Source organism: Rhyacophila brunnea, unplaced genomic scaffold (assembly GCF_057557595.1).
Source record: "Rhyacophila brunnea isolate RB1 unplaced genomic scaffold, BYU_Rbru_1.0 scaffold_21, whole genome shotgun sequence".
NCBI classification, from domain to species: domain Eukaryota; kingdom Metazoa; phylum Arthropoda; class Insecta; order Trichoptera; family Rhyacophilidae; genus Rhyacophila; species Rhyacophila brunnea.
The window spans coordinates 19,804,898-19,827,908 of record NW_028232871.1 but is presented as its reverse complement, the minus strand read 5'-3'; the positions used below and the strand labels follow the sequence as shown (position 1 = coordinate 19,827,908).

Genomic DNA, 23,011 nt, shown 5'->3' with positions numbered 1-23,011 from the left:
TAAGTTCCCTTATCTCATTATGTAATGTGACCAATCCAGGATATCTTTGCAGTACGCTAATACAGCCACATCTCTAAAGCGTCTAGTATTATTATTATCCATTCCTCCAAAACTAATATGACATCAATGTGTTACTGTAATATTATTAATTTATACTACACCATGCAAAAGTGAAAGTGCTATATATATCCATGATAAAAAATATGAATTAAAAAAGAAAAATCGGTGTGTGTACTTATGTACGCGCGTTAGAAGTTATACTTCTTTGGCGTAACAAAACGAAAAAAAAACTTGTAATAAACTAGATTCTTTGACTAGCTCTTAATTATCTTGTTAAATTACACACTCATGAAAAAGGACCGCTTATTGGAACGCCGTTGATTTATTTCTATACACTTTAACTTATATAACTAAATTATATAATGGTGTTTCGTTGTTTTTGTTTATAAAGTACCAACTGTCACTCTGAAGTTTAATCGTTTGTTTACGTAAGGAATTGCAAATGGCCGACAATAATAAATTCGCTGCCTAGGCAACGGAATAATTCTAAACTATACTAATCGTAATCGTTTATCGTCACGATTGCAGTATCATACTATGGCGTAAAGGTAGTGCATTCGGCTGATAACCGAACAATCGGTGGTTCGAATCCAATCGAGTGCGTTTTTTTTCGTGTGAAAAAATAAATTATGTGTTTCATGTCGCATGCCAAAAATACACTCTGATCTGATTTCCCAAACGCCCCAAAAGAAGTATAACTTTAAAAACATTCATTTAAATAGAAAACGAACGACAGCAGTCGTGGCTATACACACAATATATGAAACTATTCAATTTTCTCTATTTATATTATTTTTAATATATTTCTTAATTATGATTCTGTATGTAGATAAAACCTCAAGGATTGCGTCATCGTGGCCGATCCCCCCCTCTCCGTGCAGCGGTGCTATAAAATCGATCTACGCACTGCAACTCTTACATGGCGGGAGATACTAAGCGTGGCGCAGACACTGAGTGTGACAGGGTAAAGTAAGTATGTAGGTACTTTTTCATTGTATGTATATTCATAATCTATCAAATCCAGCAGTTTGTTAATAAAATAGTGCTGAACAGGATGTTGATTGCAAAGTCAGTTGTATTAATATTATTTTAAGGCTATTTTTTATGTCTCATACCAACTTTTTAATAAAACGTCTTATACAAATTTTATTTCACTATGTCTTTTTTATAATTATTTATTATTATGGTTGTCAAAAGAAAAAAAATCTATTTGCAGACCTAAGTATGCTTTATGTTTTTTTTTTGCAATTTTCTTAAAATGGCGGAATATCGTGGTAACCGACTTCATGAAATCATAATATGTAACACAGATATTAAAAGACAGAACAATGGTGTAAGAAAATAAAATATTATTGATTAAATTAATCATTATGCCTATATTTCTCATATAGATAAATGAACTAGGTCCAATAATTCCAAATTGATGATAAAAAAGTAAATTTATATTGCTTTTACTTAAAAAGCTCAGCGATAGTGGGTATGTATTTTAAATGAAATATTCGTTATCTGCCTATAAACAAAAGCTTATTCACAAAAGTCAAATTACCTTTCAGCTATTTTTGTACATGCCTAGCCAACTGATTTGTATAATAATTATTAATACTAGAGTTACAGTACGGTATTGATACTACACGCATATTATGACATGCCCTTTAAATGAATAAATAAGCACACAAGTCGACCTTCGTTACATTCAGCAAACACTATGGCACAAAAGAAGGACAACTACGTCAGAATATTTCGTAATAAATACAATACAAGAGCGACGGAGGGAAACTAGACAAAAGCCTTTAGACTTTGATTCGAGATGGTATCCGGGGCCGTCAATGTCTCGGCCAAGGCAGGCTTTCGTGCTTTACTCGCCTCCCCTAGCGGCGCAGCCTTCGTGGTCCGTCAGACTATGATGCGGGTGGCCTCAGCTGTCAATAAAGCTCTACTAGACAGCAGTATGAAATATTTGCCGTATTCTTGTATTCAGCGCGGCAAAATACCACTTTCAATTTTCGTTTCAATTGAAATAGGGTGAATTTGTGAGCCATGCTTTTGGATTCTTGCTAGTAAAAAGTGATATTCTATATTTTTGCTGAAATCAATATAATATTATACACCCACATAATGCATTGGTAAGAAATAAAAAGTAAAATGCATTATTTTTGGAAAGAAATTAAATTTTTATGACGAAGGTAATATACCCGATTGATTTTATAGATAGTTTTTTAAATTGTGATAGAATCCAAAATGTGCGTTATCTAAGTACATCGTGTTGTTATTCTTTGATAAGTTTTTTTCTAGAATGAAACCGAATACTATAAAAATAATTCAGTATGTAAATTCATTCTAGCATTGTTTTCGGGGGCGAAGTTAAATACATAATATTTCTGTATTAAAATTGAATGTGCCTATGCACTGTTTATGTACTATGTACAAATAAAAACCTTGCAAGCCCGCCGACCACTTGTAATGTTTGTCATAATTAAAATATTATAATCGTCACCTGCTGACGTTATCGGTATTTGGAAGATACTCAAAAAAGTAAAAGTTACAATACGTTATTAGTATTTATAGTCAAGAAAATGTTTATTTCTTTTTTTATTCAAGTATGTGTAGCGTATTTCTAAATCCAATTTGAGTAGCCAAATCTGTTTATATGACACAAAAGTGAGGCTTAAAAGAGTCCCTACTTTGCAAATGTGGTGAGATTCAGACCTTGGAGCTTACCGCGGAATCTTGCAATATATTATATGCCTTCCCCGGAAGAGTTTCACTTATATACTGGAGTAAATCGGAGGGTTTTGAATAGGTTGATGTCTTACCGGTCCCACTGTGACTTTTTATGTGAATATCAGTTTCTTTTTTCTAATGTCTTTTTTATTTTTAACCATATTTAAGTTTACTACTATCAAATGACTTAATTATGTACATCTCTTATATATTTGCAGCTTGTTTCACGTATAAATTAAATAAGGATGCGGTGAAAACAATTTTTGTCTAAGTTTAAATTAGTTTAGAAAAAAAACCATTTTATAGTGTTAAGTTATCTTTTACGCATGGAAAAATCAAGTTAAGCCACTAATAATTAGAATAAATACAATTCTCAGTAAATAATCTCGATTAAGATTTGACCCGGATTCCCAAAATTAATTTAAAAAATTAATATTATCTTTGGTACGTCATCGACTATGGGAGGTATACATTTTGATAAGTAGGTACGTAAACAAATTTAATATAATAATGTGGTAAACCGCAAACAATTATATGATTTTATATCAGATGTTTGATAATAAAATTGCGATTTACTTACGGATTCGTAGTTAGTAAAATATTATATTAAATATTTGTTGCCATGGCAAATATGTATAAACAATATTTTTTTTAACTCATCATTCTGTTATAATCATTTTTTCACACCCTGTGACTGTTGAAAAATGTATGAATTTAAAACAAATAATTTAATTTTCTATACGTTACAATATATATAATTATATATTATTATTATGTCCAATTCCAAGAACACTAAACGGGCTTTCACAGAGTGAAGGTTTGTGTTAACATATTTTTATTATTAAGAGAAATGGATATTATTGAAAAATAATTTGGGTATTTCTCAGATCCAAGATTTGAACCTGAAACATATGACATTATAGGCTGACGCGGTAGCTGCTCGGCCATCATGTTCACCTATTTACGACTAATAAAACATCCTTATCTGACGCCTACGCCGATGTATGTACTTTATAAAAAACTTGTATATTTTTTGAGACTTTTAATACATTTTTGGGTTTTTATCGTGGTGTCTTCTTCCTTCTTTTTTGACATTTCGAACTCGTAATAGAGGCTAATTACGAGGAATGAGCTTTGTTCTTTGATAAATTTCTACTACTAATACTAATTACACAAGGCGATGTTATCTCTATACACCTTAGTAAAGTTACATAATGAAAATAAATGGTACGCAAATTTTACTATGAATGAAACTGAATTGTAAAATGGATAACTTAATATAATTGATCTTTGCAACTTATATTATTATTTCAGCATAACTTTCATTTAATATTATAAAATATTCATCCTGCATAGAAACAAAATCTTTTATATTATTAAAATTGTAGTAAATTGTACTGATTCATTTATAAATATCATTGTTCAAGCTACTCCAAAATATCATCAGGAGAATAACATATTTTGAACTAGATTCAATAGAATTAGTACCGCCTGTTGCATACTAGAATATTGCAATCTCATCACGTTGGTGAAGTTGAGCGCCGTATTAATATAATTCCTATTCGCTATGTCATAATGTAGTTATATATAATTATGCATTTAAAAAATAAAGCATTACTGTAATTATTTGATGTAGTATATATCTTTAAAATAAATTGGCCTAATATAGAATTCCATAGTATAATTAGCAGCAAATCAATCAATTAATACAAATCAGGGAATAAGTAAATTACACGTTATTAAAGTAATTATTCGTTCAAATATATCACCGATTTAAATATATATATATATATATTAATATGCACCAAAATAGTATTGACAAGTGTACAACATTCTGAAAAATGCCACTTTATACGTAAACTTTTTGTGAATATAATATACGGCAAAGAATTCTGTCCTAAGATTTTTTTGTGGAAAATATTCCGGAAACCATTTTGGATACATGGTGTGCGGTAAAAAATAACATCTTATACAATTTATCGTACAGGGGAGAACTAAAAAAATATGTCTGGTGGAAAAATTGAGTAGGTTAAAAGTAAAATGCCTACTCTCAAAAATTGACAGTTTTGAGTTATGAATGTAGAATTTTTCGCTTGTATTTAAATGATTTAACATGCGAAAATATCAAAAATTCGTAGTAAAATGTTAGGTTTAAAACGAAATTTGCTTCTATCCACTTCAGTTAATATATAATAGGCGTGGCCCTTATATGCTAAAGCGGGCCTCCCGGCTAGGATATTTTTGTGACGCTCATCAGAAGCTTTTTCAAAATTGTATTATAAATAAAAGTAATTCAGTGTATTTCTGGCAATTTTTTTTTTTGTAATTTTGATACAATCTTCTTGAATTATGGAGATGTCGAGTATCAACACAAAATAGTCAAAAATTGCACCGCACAACCTCATGTTATGTAATAGCACACTAGCAGGCGACTTTTTTATAATTATTAGAGAAAATTCGTGATTTGTGTTTTTCTCACATATCTGATCTACCCGCCACGCCGGGGCCCCCGAGCACGGGCTCCTAGGTTAGAGCCCTGTCAGCCCCCTATATTGTGAGGGCCGTGATAAAAGGTATAATTTTCTTATTATTCAATTATAAAACGGTTTCATTGATGCATAGTATATTTACACCTAGAAATAAGCAACTAAATACCAAAAAGTGAAAAAAGTGCGTATAAAAAGCGTACGTTTAAAACAATAACAGAGATAAATATAATTATTTAATAACATAGTTTCATGAAAGAAACATTTCATCGTTTCAGTAAGCGGTCGCAGTAGAGATCGCTTTTATGATTACCTAACCTCGCAGAAAAGGCGGCACTTATAAGACAGGTATAGTTATATTTAAAATATTTTAATATATCATTCACATCATCTAACCAGACCATAAATTCACTTCAGGAAACTACGCTCTCTAGTTCAATAATGCTAATATGTGCCTGCGGCGGCCACAGTGAAATGCAGCCGAGCAAAGTTGTGTGTATATTATCAGAAAATGAATATTGTAGCTGGTTATTCGTAGAAAATCTGGTACTAATTGGGTAAAGTGTAAAATTATATTTAGAAGCTTTAAATTTACAGCAAGAAAAATAATACTACGTCTATCAGTGCGAGTAATTTGTTTGCTGTGAGAATTAGTTATCGATTGTATTAAAAAGCCATAGCAAATTATTGTAAGTATAATAACTTAGGACTTAAAGTAAGTATACCTAGTATAAAATAGAAAATGGTGGAAGCTTTGTAGAAGAATATAAACTTAAGGCTATATCTCAGTTGAGGCATGGTCTAAAAAGATCGTGGCTAGGCGATGCGCGGATTGTGCAAATGACGCGTGCCAAACGAAATATAATTTGTCATATAAATCCAACATGCGTCCATTTAATGTTCTGTTTACTGTTCTATTAGTATCAATAATAATATATTCATTGACATGTTTTCTTTTTCAAGTAAATGTGTAACGTTTTTAGTCATCTTTACACGATTTAAGAATTAATACCCCCGTTGCCATCACAAAACAAATTTACGTGTTCACAGCTCGACGTTCGTTCTCCGATTGTCAGCGAGTCCAAAATTTCGTCGCACCTATAGTTGAAAATTATTTGTCGTTTCACTGAAGTACCGTCTTAATAAATGGCAATACCAACTAAGCCAAAATCAAACTAAATGAATTGAATTGAACCGTTGATTCAGATATTATTAAAATACTCTATTTTAGTTAATATTAAATTTGCTGTTTATCATAAATATAAATTATGGAAAAGAAACTAATTATTCGTGAAATCTAATGATATATTTATATTTAAAGAGATTGGCTGGAAGCATAGTTCGGTATAGAAGACTGCGATGACGGAAAGGCCATACCACTCTATGACCATCATCATCATCAGCCTGAATCTATCCACTGCTGGATGAATGCCTTTTCAAGCTGCTTCCACTTATCTCGGTCCTATGCATTGCGCTGCCACGTACTTCCACAGAACTTTATCATTTTATCGATCCAGCGGCCTCTTGGTCTACCTTGCGGACGTTTTGTACTTCTTGGATACCACTGGATGACTAGATTTGTCCAACTATTATCTTTTCTTCGAGCTATGTATCCAGCCCATCTCCATTTAAGGCTTTTAATAAACTCTATTACATCGCAAACCCTTGTATGCTTCCTTATCTATTCACTCCTCTTCTTGTCCTTTCGCGTTATGCCCAGCATGCACGTCTCCATACCACGTTGTGCTACTCTAAGTTTCTGGATCTCTTTTTTACTTAGGGTAAAATCACTCTATGATAATATGCTGAATTTATGAAATATTATGGTTGGGAAAAATTACCTAATCAAAATGGGCGGAAAGTGCTTGAGCAGGCCGTCGGTTTGTAGAAGATGGAAACAAGCTGATGATGTTGATATCATAGTATTTTTAATTAGAAACCTATAGATTCTAGGTATACAAATGTCGTGGTAAGAAGATAATACCTGGGCACCCTGGAGTGAAGGGTGATCTCTGTTGACGTCAAAGAGAGGAGGTCGCGAAGATGCATATCTTTTAGATGAAGCGACATTATACATACGACTAAATCGACAATAATACCCCGTTTACACGTGCATGGATATATATTATCACGGCTATAACAAGAAAATGTACGAGTAAACATGTATTATCCTACAATTTGCAAAATTGTATGCATTAATCAAAAAAGTTCGGAAGCTTCTGAATTGCGACAGTTGGGATTTGTTAGATATCTGCACCTATGTAGTAGTGGGTAGAACGATAGTGACGAATGCGCCGAAAAAAAAACGAACTACACCGCGCAGAGACTCATTTTGAGGTTAACCGATTTTCACGACTGTCAAACAGTACCATAAAATTACAACATCGCGTCTCACTTACTTTTGAAGAATGAGATTGGCGAAACAGTCAGTACTTTTACGTGTAATCAGTTATTATTGCAATAGTTTAAAATACACACTATTGGTGCAAGTAGATTGATGCACGTGTATAGGTGCTATAACAGAAGCAACAAGATCAGCGCATAATCGTTCCAGATTTAAGTAAATTGTTGGCAGCGCTTGTAAATGTACTGATTCACATCCACGATGGCCGCGCGGCTTAAGAGTCGGCTTATAGTGCTGTGGGTCTCAGGTTCGAATCCTGGGTCTGGCAAGTGCATACATTGCTTTTCAATTTGTGTATGAGTCAGAGTATGGACCTAATAGGTTGAGCAAGTGGCTGACATCCATTTCTCGTGAAATCTGTCAATAAAAATCTCTTAATGCAAACTTCCACTCTGTGGAGGCCCATATGATCCTATTAGGAACGGACATGGTCAGCATTCTCAGTAATATAGCAAAGGATTTGAAGAGAATAATAATATTAGAAACCTACAGAATACATAACCATATAACTAATGTTTATTAATTTGTAAAGTACATACAATTTAAATGTGACTGTACCTTTGAGGTAAAACAAATTTTAATATAATATACTCAAAACTATGGCTTTCTAAAAATACAATGACGGAAATTGCATGAACCGGGAAAACACTCAAAAATAGAGGCAACAAAACGTGAATGGAAAATTCAGATGTCTTTTGCATCCCACGAGAGTCAAATAAAAAGGGGTTTAAAACACGAGAGAGGGAAAAACATACGTGACAAAGGTATCTAGACTGAGCCGATATAAACTTTTGTTCGGTTTTTTTAAGAGAAAAGTTGTTTTTGTTTGCGTTTGGTTGCTCGCGAATATGTCACAAAACTGAGAATAGTTTCCAGTTTGATATGCCAATCGACTGTTTCTTGATTTGGGTTGACTTTATTGAACTTTTTCAATTATTAAGATAGACCCTAATAAAAAAAAAACAAATAAACGGCCGGAAACTACGTAACACAAACAAAAGAATGGGTAACTACTTACACAATCGAACGCAGGGTTAATTTACTTTAATATTTGTTAGTCGTACATTTATTATAGGTAGATATACCATATAAATTTTATATTATGCCGAAAGGTAAAAACCGGGTTGCTAAAACCATTTCCGATAGTATAGTGTAAAACTGGCATCAATTATTAAAATGCCAGGTGCCGAATAAAGGTCGAAAATTAAGAGTAACTTTCGAACTAAACCAGAACCATTTGTAGGCTTTGTAGAAAAGATATTGTATACTTATGTTGAATGAAAATAATTACAAGATATAAAGAACTTTTTATATACAACGTTTTTAAATTTTCTTTTGAATCATATAAACCTGACTTTGAAAAATTGTACTTGATAGAAATAATACTGAAATGTCATTTTGACATGTCATATAGATTTCCATAGTAACACACGTATATATTAATAATTTAGTTACTAGGACCCCAGACCCCTAACAACCAATAATTTCGTCGAAATAACTTTTCATACAAAACAGAATTAACTGAAATAAAAAATGAATTCAATTCTACTTAAAGATGGCTAAAAGTATTAAAAAGATGCATTGGCATCGTATTCTGATAGATTCTAAAAGTTTTAAATGTCTAGCTAATCAGGAAGTTACTTAAAAATCGATTGAAAGATTTGTACCGGACAAAGAACCACCAGGCAAATGAGAATACGAGCTAAGAAAAATGTTGTAAAAAAATAGTCTTTTACACGTTGCATTGAACGCAAAATAATACAGTTTCTCCAAAATTTATGTCAATTTACGAGTATTAAAATTTATCGAATACTTATTTTCCTATTATATTATAATGTTATTAATTGATAAATTTGAAGGTATCATTCACGTGTTATAAAAGAATAATTTAAAAAAATCATAAGTACAAACGTCTCAAAGTCTCAAAGAATTTTAATTAAAATAAATATAATTAAAAACAGAGTTTTATAATGAATTATATTTTTTTCAACAAAGTATATAAATTATTATGGCTTAGCTCCGAAAAATCTTTAACAAGATATGTGTGGTTTACGCGGGTATTCTTCATATTGTGTGTATATATGTGTTTTTCAGGTATGTAGATAATATTTTTATATGACTTTTTAATAAAAAATATTAAAAATAATGAAGAATGAAAGATACGATAGATCATAATATTGCGTGCATTCAATAATACAACACAGTAACGACGTAAAGACGCTATTTATATAGCAACAGCGTTAAAAGGTGCCTATACTCAAACATACACATGACGTAGGATTTAGTCACCCTTCTACGCATATCTACATAGAAATCCATCCTTTAGCGAGCTTTGATATTGATACATTAAAAAATCGGTTTTCTTAAACAGAAATATTATATGACTCACCTAAACTGGTCCCTCGAGTTTAAAGTCTCCTGCTTGATGCTAAGGATCACAGGTCCAAGATCTTCGTCGTTGGTGAAATAGTTCCAGTGCTCGGTGCCATAAAAGTAGCGCTCGTAGGTCTCTTGCTCCACCGAGGTGAGTTCGAAGCCCGCCGACGACTCCCACTGCTGTTCGATTGTGGTCTTCTGTCGCGGTGGACTCTCGTCTTCCGTATCCTCTTCGCAAAGCGCGCTATCACGGCGACGACCTGGCAGACAATAAATTATTTTAATAATCTTATTTCTTTTACACAAGTACTGTGAATATCAAAGAACACGTATTTTTTGATAAGATCACGAAAAATTGACCACCCGAAAAGTTATTTTATAAAAAAAATATTTTCAGCGATGAAGCTCATTTTTGTTTAAATGCATTCGAAGTAATGAACATCCACACGCTATTCTTGAAATACCTTTACATCTACAAAAATTAGCAGTTGGATGTGGTTTATGATCCGAAGACGTAATTGGACGGTTTTTTTTTTGAAAATGAAAATGGCAATGCGGAGTCGTCAATGGTAAACGCTATAGAAACATGATTACTGATTTTTTCTGGCACACAATAGATGATTTTTATCTAGACGATATTTGTGATTCCAACATGATGGTGCAAGATGCCATACAACTCGTGACACAATCAACAAAAAATATATTTCTTATTTGTTTAACCCCATTACTTAGCGTAGGATAACTAGTTTATTATTGAAACCTTGTCTTGATAATGGTGTTACACTCAAAATAGTTATCGATTTAAAAATATTCTGTAAAGTGACTATTAGTTAATTTTGTTGTAATTAGATAAGATCTCTGAGTAATATATATAAAAACAGAGAGCGCTCATTTTTCAGCAAAATCAAGGGGTGTTTCTTACATATAACGCACAGTAGAACCTCGATTTTATTGTTATCAACTTAACTATGAAACGTTATACCATCGTGTTACTTCTCAGTATGGCTACCAAATTTAAACACAACATTGTTAACCATCTAAAATAACTAAAAATAATTACCATTCACTTTATATTTAACACAAAAGCGATAAATTTTAACAACGCGTGCTTGCAGTTTTTAAACAAATGAATGTAAGCAGTTTAACCCATTTTACCAGCGAAGCTGATAAACAATATTTAATTCAGCCGTAGAAATTATATTTTACTCTATCACATCGAGTTTAGATATAAGCGTGCTGAATGTTTACTCACTCGCACTTATGGTTAGTTTTTATTCAGGCCTTGGATAGGACTCATTCGGCTAAATTAGTAAAGCATATTGGCTTGAATCCGATGGATATAATAATTATGTTCGAGTCCTGTCTAGCGTCATTTATTTATCAAGACTTTTTCTAATAATATGTATGTTTATTAGATGTTTCCAAATTACGTATGTTCAACAAAAACATGTTACATTCACAAAACTTGTGAATTATTATTAGTTGAATGAAAAGTAGTTTTTTTTTAAGATTTGAATCTATACAATATGTTGACGACTGTCAATAATTGTTTTCAAAGTTCCACAGTGTGACGTATATATGCGATACATTAATCAAGTTTCACTGCCAGTGGTGATTTATTTACAGTGTGATTAGCAAGCAGTAACTTTGTGACTATACGAGCGAACAAACGATTAGCACGGCCATTAAGTCTACGCCCCATATCTAATTGATATGCACTGAGCATATTGGTTTGATATATATATATATATATATAATATGTAGAAAGCCAAGGCTAATTTATGTGCATCGATGATTCGATGGTATCAATCAAAAATAACATGTTTGATGTTGTATTAATAATTGAAAATACAGTAATTGAATAACTGATATAAACAAAGTACATATACATTAAAAAACAAAGTATGCATCTATAAGCTCTCCTTATACCACCCTTTAAAAAGCTTAATGTACTATTAAAGTTTCTGTGGCTAAAGAAATAAAAAGAAAACGATGAGATCGAAGTTTAAATTATGTTTTGTTTTTTTTTATATTGTTGTTAAGTAAACTGAATATAAACAGTTTTTTTTCGATGTTTTTTAATGTATAGGTATATATCAACGCTCACAATAGCCGAGCAGCTTAAGCATAAGCCTATAATATCGTGAGTGAAGGGAGCTAGGAGAGCGTTTCTTCCAGCAGTGAATCGACCCCGGATGATGACGATGATGATATATGATGAGATAACGACTTGGTCGTTACCAAGTGGCTTAGGATCATGACGACCTTGAATTTCTATCATCTTTTCAGTAAACAAGACACTCATCTTTAAAATATTGTCGTGAGCCGTTTCTTTATCTGTAGTCTCTGGATGATTGACTGGTTAGTTCTGTGCTTTGTCCAAAAAATACGAAGCCGTCATAACATCATATTTTGAAGGCATCAATTGCCTTTCGCTATCTTGCCATTAGGGTCCGTGACTCAACACAATATAAACATATAAATACTATATCCTTTCATTCCGGGGCTTTACGTGATTTTCTTGAAGCTTGTTTTAGTTATATGATTAATTACTTTACTGTCATTGGGCGTCATGGCTTGTAGGAGTGTTAAAAAGAAGAAAAAAAAAGATAAAATAAAACTTTATCTATACGGTATGAAGTACTAATTCTATTAATAATATGATAATGAATAACGAATTATCAATATACATTTAATATTTCAATATTTTCACATAGAAATATTGTTGATAAATGAATATTTTATCTTTTGATATTAATTAATTGACCGCTTGTTGTATGTCTGCATATTGTATGTTATATAATGTATGTTTGATGATGTACAATAATAGTATACTGACCTCTATCTCTCCTAGGCGGATCCATCTCTCTGCCAGATTCATGTTCGGATTCGCTTTCGTCCCAGATTGTGTCAGTGGTGATTTTTTGGCGGGAACACTCTATCCAATATCCTGGCGTTGGGATCAAATTATGCGGGAATTCCTCGCAAAACTCGTCTGTGAAAAATAAATAAACATTATTTTCGTGAATTTACTTCCATGTCGAAAGTATTTATAAGAAATTATGCACTCATTAACTATATAACAGGATCATTCAATGTAGTATATTATTTTGTTTACCAAAATACTTTTTAAATACTATTAATCCTTTTTTAATTAAACAGTATAAGTTTGTGTAATCTAAACAATATATCGTGGGGTTGCTGCCAATAGTTGGTAAGTCGATCATTTAGGTTATTAGAGTTAACAACAGATTATGTATATATATATATTGTAAATAATATATTGTTTGCTAGAAAAAATTCAAGGTCATCCGATATAAAAGAACATGCACATAAAGTACAAATAAATTAACATTATGCCTGATTTTAGAGGGCATGACCAACTTGCCATGGACTTGATAGTCTTTGGACCTGCTTTCAGTCACTATGTCAGCTATCTAGGGTAGGTTTGTATCGAAATTAGCACTTATTGTAACAATGTAAATAAGTTAGTTGTAATTGTTACAATGAGTGGTGTGTTTTAACAGCTCTTGGCTATGCAAAATTTTAGAGCGAGGTAGACAGTTTCGACTTTTTAGACGGCTAACTTCTTGTAATGGTTACAAGTGCTAATACTTAGATACAAACCTACCTTAAATGGCTGGAAGCAGTCTTGTGTATAGAATATATGCACATGTCTTTTTAAAATCAAGCTGATTATGACTTTATGGAAACGTCATTAAAAATAATTTACTGAACGAGTATACTCGGTGGAGTACAAGTCGTAGTTGCAGAACTACAATGTTCTAAGTGTTAATTTTTGGAGAAACAAAAGTAATAATGAAGCAGCTTAGAATACTACTGCATTGTTAGGTTTGTTTTGTGAAAGAAGCAGTGGCATAGAATGAGAAGAATACTAAAACGAAGAAGTAGATTTTACTCATAAATTTTGAGCCTAAAGTTGGATATCCAGTGTATATTCCGAACAAGAAATTATATTTTTATGTAAATGAAATGATATTTTCTGAAGACAATACCTAGTCTCAAATTCAAATTACTTCATAAGATGAATTCGAGTTGACCAAATGACCAAATTTTGGCAGTAACTCCACGATATATTTATTGACAAATTGCTAAAATTATAGGTAATAATTAAAATGATGTCATTAACAAACCATTCGAAATAAAATTAAAATTAAAACATACATAATTAATTGGATTTAGCTTAATCTGTTATAATTCATTTTTAGAAAGGAATGTCCTAATTTTGTATGTGTTAATAATTATACTTTTCAAAGAAACTCTATATAAAGGTACTTAACAAAGATAAACGACACTTATTCATTAGTAAGTAGTTAGTAATATTGAAAATAAAATTCGCTACTTGATGCTAATTATTAATTTTAAACAAAATTTTGACCGTTATTTCTTTGGAGATAAAAAATGTATATTGTGACTTATCTGTAAACTTTTCATTTAAAAAAGAATAGGATCTATTTAAAAAGTCTAGACTCCATGATGAAGGTAAACTTTTTTCAAAGTATGTATAAACATCAAGTTTGTTGAGTGGGCGAGCTTTTTTTTCAGAAAGCTTTTCCCGCCGAAGAGAAAACCATATTTAATATGTATTATGAAAATATACCTGTTTATACGAAAAAAACAACCAACTCACGTGGGGAAAATTTAGATAAATTGACATTCAAGATAATAACATAATAAATTGCTGATACTTTCAATATTTTTTAGCAATCATGACACCATATATTTATAGTTGAAAAGAAATATTTTAGATAATTTAGATAAAAACATCACTAATATCGTATCTCACATTTTACGACTTCGGCACTAGAGTTAAAGTAATATTATAGATTTTTTTTAAAAGATAGTACAAAAATTTGTAACCGAAATTAAACATTATGTAATTTGATTCAAATCGGCAACACACTGATTGGAATGCAAACATTTAGTACCCTACTTGACTATTTAATAAGTATTAAGTTATAAAGATAACTTAATAATATACACTGTGGATATTATATAATGGAATATGCTCCTGTTAAAAAGGAGTTTTTGTTATTTATTTATCTACATATACCATATTTTAACATAATTTAAAAATCAGATTACCATATTATTTTTGAATAAAGAATCTATTAAATATGACGCTAATATATTATTTTATATTATGGTACAATATAATCGATGTATATGTCATAATAGAGTGCTTAGTAAAATGGCTGTTTCTAAAGTTGAAAGTTGAATATTGCATCTGGAAAAACTTATAATTGTATATTTGATCCAGTGTACTGGACTTGGCAAATAGCTTACAGCCATTCTTTGTAAAAAATAGTATGTTAATAGTAATATTATCTAAGCTCCGAAGAGGTCCATTTATTTTGCATATATAAGAAAAATGATACAATATGAATGTGTTGATTATTTCAATGAAATATACTGGATTTGACTTGCTGAATTTTGATACTCGCGTTGGGTATTGTTTGATATCGTTAACATACCCACGTTTATCAAAATTGTTAGTTAGTTGCTTTTTGCATAAATAGGCCTAAATATACCCTTACTTAAAATGTATGAGCAGATACGTACTTAGTGTATTACCTTTTTGCCTAAGTGCCTAACTCCCTAAAGGTATTAAAAACCCATGGATTATATAAAGATTAATGTGCCTTCGCAAGTAGCCGCCGGGAAAATGGTCGACGATACAAATTGTATAACTGTCAACTAGATCCATATCAAGATAAATTATGAACAAGAAAAGCGGACACAGAATATCGTTCAGGCAATAATAATAATATGAAATATATCTCGTGTCAATTTTCCAGGGAAGCTTAAATTATAAAACAACATTTTCTTTTTGTTACACATAAATATTATGTGCTTAAAAAATATATCTACAAATAATTTAGATTGATGTTACATATACTTCAATAACAATTTTTTATGAAAAAGAAATTTCGTGAAATTTAATACATAATAATAAGACAGGAACAATAATTAAATTTATTTAATAAATATAATCAACATCTAAGTATATATTTACATAGTTAACAAAAAATCTTTGAGTGATCCGTGACGTCGGTTAGTAATTAAAGTAATACCTACTTTGATTTACATTACAAAAGCCGATCGCTAATAGTAGCTCAATTTTGAAAGCGCTTCAGTTAGTATTAAAACGCCATTATTTAAAATTGGTCGCTATTAAGTATGACTCCTTTAGCATAGTGGTCTATGTGCGTTGGCGCGATACTCGAGAGATGCAGGTTGAATTCCTGCGGGGTGTCTTACTTTTTTCAAAAAGATTTTTTTTATTGGTTATGATATATTTTCTCATAAGTGTTTTCAAAATGATGTATGTTCTATGTATATAATATATTTATAAAATATAAAGTATGCCGTTCGTTTCTAATTAAAATTTTACGAAATTGTACTACAGATTAAGATAAAGTTTCACGTCGACAACATTTGAAATACTAACAGGCCTCAGACAAGGAGATCCACTGGCTACATTCCTTTTCAATATAGTATCGGAAAAGGCATAAAGAATGACCGACATCAATGTCAATAAATCCATATATATATATACGATTGTATCAAATTAATATTAGTATATACGGACGACATTGACATCATAGGCCGGAACGGCAATACTATCAGGGATGTATTTGTGGAGATTGAGAAAAACGCCAGCATACTAAGGCTCACTGTTAATTGTATAGAAAACAAATGTCACTTCCGTCTAATGGAGGTCCTACGCTCCAGAGCATTGAACCGTCACTTGAAATGCATTTTGTCTTCTTTCTTCTTTTGCCATGTCCACCCATTAACTGGAGCATATGGACACCACGCGGTGCCTCCAAGAATCCCTGTCACTCGCCAATCTTTTTGCTTTGATCCAGGTCAAACCAGCATCCCGTAGCTTTGCCGTATACACTCTGTAAATTGTATTTAGTGGCCTTCCAGGACGCCGGAATCCAGTCGGCTTGAAGAATAGGCAAGCCAGGTTGAAGTTCTATTCTGGCATCCGCAGCAAGTGGCCGAGCCAGGTCCAACGTTGCCTCTTTACTTTCAGTATGATGAGAGGCTGCTTGGTGCGTTCTCTTATCTCCTCGTTGCTCCTAAAGTCATACCGCACACCCAGTATTCGTCGCAAACATCTGTTTTCGAAGCTCGTATACGGATGCTCTGAGCCTTCGTGCCATAATTCGCTACCGTAAAGCAGCACCCTCAAAATGCAAGCGTCGAATAGGCAGCATTTGGTTTTGACCGAGTACAATCGTGAGGTAAGTCCCAGACATTCCGCATCGAGTTGAATGTTGCTCCAGCCATTCCCTTTCGGATAGCGAGCTCTTTCTACAAAATGCCATCTCCCGTGATGTGTACCCCCAGGTACTTGAAGCTGTCGACGCTCTCGATGTTTTGGCCGTCGCTAATCAGAAGAAAATCTGTCCTGCATCTTGTACTAAACACTAAAAGACCAGTTGTCATGCATCGGTCTGAGACCTGGTACATCACTAAAAGTATGGAAGGAATGTTGAGTTTAGAAGTTTATTAAAGACCTGGTAGACCTTTGGATAGACCTGAACAGAACAGTGTTGCCAACTGTCGTTGAAAAAAACATGCCAGACGGGGTACGAAAACCAACTATTTGACACGAAAAAATGCTAGATTTTTTCAAAATAAAATTGCAAGTAAATTTATTTATCCTAGCAAGAAAAAAATCATTCCCTTTCCTTTCGCATGTCGAAAAAAATGCAAAAATCGAAAAAATGTCTATGCATGTAAAAACTACATATTTTAACTGACATAATATATTTCAAAATTAACAGCAAATGTTTATATAGTGTCAACAGCGTTTAAGTTTTGTTTCATGTCATTCCGATAATCGTAAAACTGATGTCACAACCTAATTACAAATTAAATTATATGATACCATTTTACTATAAGGCCATGAATACTCTTATTCTTTCAAGTGTTGAATTATCTTGTTTTATTTATGACGCTGCTAAAATAGGTACCGACTTACCTGCATTAAATATGTGCCAGAAATTTGATGCACATGAAAATAAATAAACTAAATATCTGGCGAATTTTCAGCACATTTAAAGCTGTTGGAGGCATCAAAAATGCTAGTAAAAACGCCACAAGTGAGGTGCATTTTTGGCACGCTAGATGCGTATCAAAAAATGCTAGATCTGGCAATGCTGGAATAAAGGCAGATGCTGGAGGAGGCCAAGACTCGCATATGCTTACAGCACCGGGAAGAGTATTAAGAAGAGGATAATGTTAACAAATTTTGTACTCGATTTTAATTTGATATTCTTATGTTTGACTTTTACTGCTGTCAAAACAGTCGCAAAATTTATTATTATATTGAAATAATTAAAAGATAAAAAAAACGTTTTATATACAACGTTTTTAAATTTGCTGTTGATTTATTATGCTCAAACTTGTACTTGATATGAAGTAAATAAAAAAACAAACAAACAAACAAATATAGAATACTGAAATGTCATTTTGACATTTCATTTTGATTTCCATAGTAACGCACGTATATATTAATAATTAAGTTGCTAGGACCACCCCCTTAGTAACCAATAATATTCTTTTACTTTTTACGGATTTTTCTGAAATAAGTTTTCATACAAAACAGAACTAACTGAAAATTAATTCAATTTTGCTTAAAGATGGCTAAAAGTATTAAAAGAATGCAATGGCATCGTGGTCTGATATATTCTAAAAGTTTAAAATGTCTAGCTAGTCGGGAAGTTAGTTAATAATCTATTGCAAGATTTGTACTGGATAAACAACCACCGGACAAACAAGAATACGAGTTACGAAAAATGTGGTAAAATATAATTATCATTGTTTTATAGAGATAAATAATTTATATCGATCAACGAAGTAACATCGAGTTAATTAATCTTTGTGTTTTATTTAAGCATGATTTTATAATACTTTTTCTTCTCGTTTTAAAGAGGATTAAGAAAAATACGTAGATATAATCAAAAGCTGTGTTAAAAATAAATGACTATGATTTTTGACTTAAGAACATGCTAATTGCCCGAGAATATTTCAATGCAAAATATAAATACTTAGTCGTTTTTTTCTGCGCGCCCAAAAAATACAAAGGGTTTTTAATACTCTAAGAGGTAAAAACCCAGAGAATTTGAGAGTCTTTAGAATTAAATTCGCTCAAAAGAATTGGCCAAGACAATATGACAGAGCTCGAAAAAGACTTATGCGAAAAAATGTTTTTGACATTCGAAATGAATGAAAGGAGCAAACAAAAAATTCTCTTGATTTTCGGACAATTCAATGTTCTTATCAAGAATTCGAATTTATTTATTCCCCCTTTCGGATTTTCTCTGCAAAAAAAAACAAATCGTTAGACATAATATAAGAAGTTAAAATGCTGACAGGCGTATTTTTATATTTATTGCGTTAGTAGTTACGATTTCTATCGGTTTAAATTAACTTAGAAGTTTTTTAATTAAAAATATTTTCATGGATTTTTTCAAATATCGCTAATTCTTTTTACAAAAAAAAAAACTCTAAATTTAAATCATTGTTGAGTTGAACTGACAATTTTGTTAAAATATTTTATCTAAATTTAATATTTGACTGATACATTTGCTTTTTTTCAATGTGTGTTTAGACTAACATAAATTTAATTTCGCTTTAAAGCAAAATTTGTTACTCCACTTTGTGGATGCCCATCCGCGCATCTATTCTATATACAAGACTACTATCGGCCGCTATCGAGGGTTGTTTTTTATATTTTGCATAATAGAGGTATTATAATTGTTACAATAAGTTAGCAGTCTAAACAGTCAAAATTGTCTATCTCGCTCTCAAGGTAAGCACAGCGAAGAGAGGTGCCGTTAAAACATAGAACTTATTGTAAAAAAAAACAATTATAATACTTCTATACAACAATATAAAAAAACTACCCTCGATAGCGGCCGATAGCAGTTTTGTGTATAGAATGGATGCGGTTATCCTCTTAAGATCTAACATGTTGGAGTAAGTAAATAATATTTGGCCGCTTAATTTAAAAAAAAACTGTCCAACATTATCTACAATTTGTAGTCTTAATTCAATGAAAACAATTATATATGACTGACAAAGTTAACTGTGTACTATATGTCAGATCTTAACAGCTTACTTCCATCCCAATATGATAATTAGTATGATGGTTTATACATGGTAGGTACACATATATATTATGATTATATTTATATATGATGCATTTTCTTCTTAAAAGCTCCGATTAACCGATGTGTGTCTTCTTTGCTGATGATAGCCTCAAACCACTCACTGTAGGTTGAACACCAAACAGGATTTATACCAAAGCTTGGTGTTCCAACTTAGAGTGGGCGGGTAAAGGATTTGACTTCGGTATCGCCGTTATGCACTTTTAGACTTCATAATCTGATGCACTTTTAACAATTTAATATTATTATGTCACATAAAATGCATGCTTTAAAGTTATTATTGATTACTAACTGCCTGGGTACTGCTTCCCATGGGAACTAATGTAGTGTGGTGTGATACTAGTTATTTGTGTCATACAAAATAATAATTACAAGATAAAAAGAACTTTTTATATACAATGTTTTTAAATTTTCTGTTGAATTATTATGCTCTATATGCTCATTCAATTTTGTACTCGATTTTAATTTGATATTCTTATGTTTGACTTTTACTGCTGTCAAAACAGTCGCAAAAGTTATTATTATGTTGAGATAATTAAAAGATAAAAAAAACGTTTTATATACAACGTTTTTAAATTTGCTGTTGAATTATTATGCTCAAACTTGTACTTGATATGAAGTAAATAAAAAATAAACAAACAAAAAAATATAGAAATACTGAATACTGAAATGTCATTTTGATTTCCATAGTAACACACGTCTATATTAATAATTTCGTTGCTAGGACCAACAAGCAACCTTAGCAACTGATAATAGTGGATTGGATTACGAATTTATTCCGAAATAACTTTTCATATAAAACAGAATTAACTGAAAATGAATTCAATTCGACTTAAAGATGGCTAAAAGTATTAAAAGAATGCATTGGCATCGTGTTGTGATAATATTCTAAAAGTTTCAAATGTCTAGGTAGTCAGGAAGTTAGTTAAAAATTGATTGCAAGATTTGTACCGGATAAACAACCACCGGACAAATAAGAATACGAGCTAATAAAAACGTTGTAAAATTAGTGTATTCGAAATTTAAACTGGTGTTTAACATTACATCATATACTTGGGATAGAATTATCCACGTTAATAACTTATTTGTAAATATGTTAATACAATAAAGTTTAAATTCTAATTCCACCAAGTACCTTCAGTCGATAGTATTAATATTACAATTAAGTTTTACATTTTTAGTTTTAAAGTCAAGTAAACTGTAGAAGAAAATAATTTTATAAACAATAAATAAATCAACTGTCCTTGCAAATAAATAAATATTCGAGAGTATGGCGTTGGTAGGATTGTAGCGAAAAATGATCGTAAATCATATTATGCCATATATATATATCCCATGAGAAAATCTCAGTAGAGGTGTGCTTACTAAAACCTGATATAAATCAAACATAAGATATATTTTTTTATTCTTTTTTGGGTCAATATTCGCCTTCCAGATTTTTGGTATAAAACATATTATCATTATATTCTGAGCCAAGAAATATAATACAAAAAAACTGCTAATTTTCATCATTACATCATATATTTAAACTAAAATTTATAAACCAATTTATTGTATACATCTTTTAATAAACTATTTATTTTATTCAACGAATACATCGTTATATTTGAGAATGTAATTTTTTTTCTATTGAACATACAAAATTTGAAAATACCTTAAATACATTATATATACCTACTAGAATAAATCTTTGAAAAAAATACGACAATCGACGGGACTAGATTTACCTCAAGGTGGTTTAGCAATTAAACAATTTTTATAAAATCTATTATTATAATATCTAAGGTATTTTTAAATTATGTGTAATAAATCTTTTATATAGCATTTTAATTTACGTTATAATATATTATATAAAAATGAATTGCATTTGGTTTTAGGGTTATAACCGTGTATTTTAAGTTCTTTATTTCTTGATTATTATAATAATATATATAATTATATTGTTTTTACTATACTGTACTACAACATGCTATTAAGAACAATGACAGTAGTGTTAATAAACAGTTATGTAAGTAGTAGAACCAAAATAATCAAACACATAGGCGTTGATAAAATTACACATAATATAAATATAATTTGAACTCACCGGGAATCAAATCTGGAGCCCCCGGATAAAAGACCAACATTTTACGCACTAGATTTTGAAGGCTTGAAATGTCGTGGAAAATAATCAAGAAAGAAGGAGAAAGAATAAACGGTGACAACAAGCAAATATGAAAGTATGAAAAAATATTATTCAGCTAAATAAAAAAAAGTTTAATTAAAAAATATACTCAACAATATTAATTTCTGGTTTATTAGTACACTTATCTGATTTATTAATCATACTTACGTGTTTTGTGACAAACATATTTTCTTAAAAGAGGTTATTAAAATTCTGAAATTGGTTTAAATATAATTATTTTTAACTCTTATCTCGCCTTTAGAATTGTAGTACATTGTTATAAATAAGATAAACATGCACGATATTGGATAAGTTATAAAATAAAACATGAAAACATAAAGTCATTTTTTAAATCAGCTATATACCAGACACAGAACAATTTTTACATAATAACATAGTATCTATTATTCTTTTTAAAACATACATTTTGTGTTTGAAACAGGTTAAATTGATTGAGAACCATATTAATTTAGTATATAAGTTAATTATGTGATTTAATTTAACTTCCAAAATTCAAACGCTAATGGTTAGATCTAGCGAGTCGGGACTAGCCGTGATACGCAAATATAACGAATTAGGTATCGCGATG

The 23,011-nt window shown here is 31.1% G+C and overlaps 1 protein-coding gene across 1 annotated transcript in view; it reads right to left on the bottom strand.

The window, feature by feature from the left end:
- rsh (Rap GTPase activating protein radish) overlaps positions 1–23,011 on the bottom strand; it is a 350,955-nt gene that overhangs the window by 247,554 nt on the left and 80,390 nt on the right. The window contains exons 5-6 of the mRNA XM_085948876.1: positions 12,887–13,042; positions 10,061–10,307 (exon numbers count right to left, since the gene is read on the bottom strand). Of these exons, the coding sequence (XP_085805002.1) occupies positions 10,061–10,307; positions 12,887–13,042 (403 nt within the window). The remainder of the gene's footprint in view (positions 1–10,060; positions 10,308–12,886; positions 13,043–23,011) is intronic.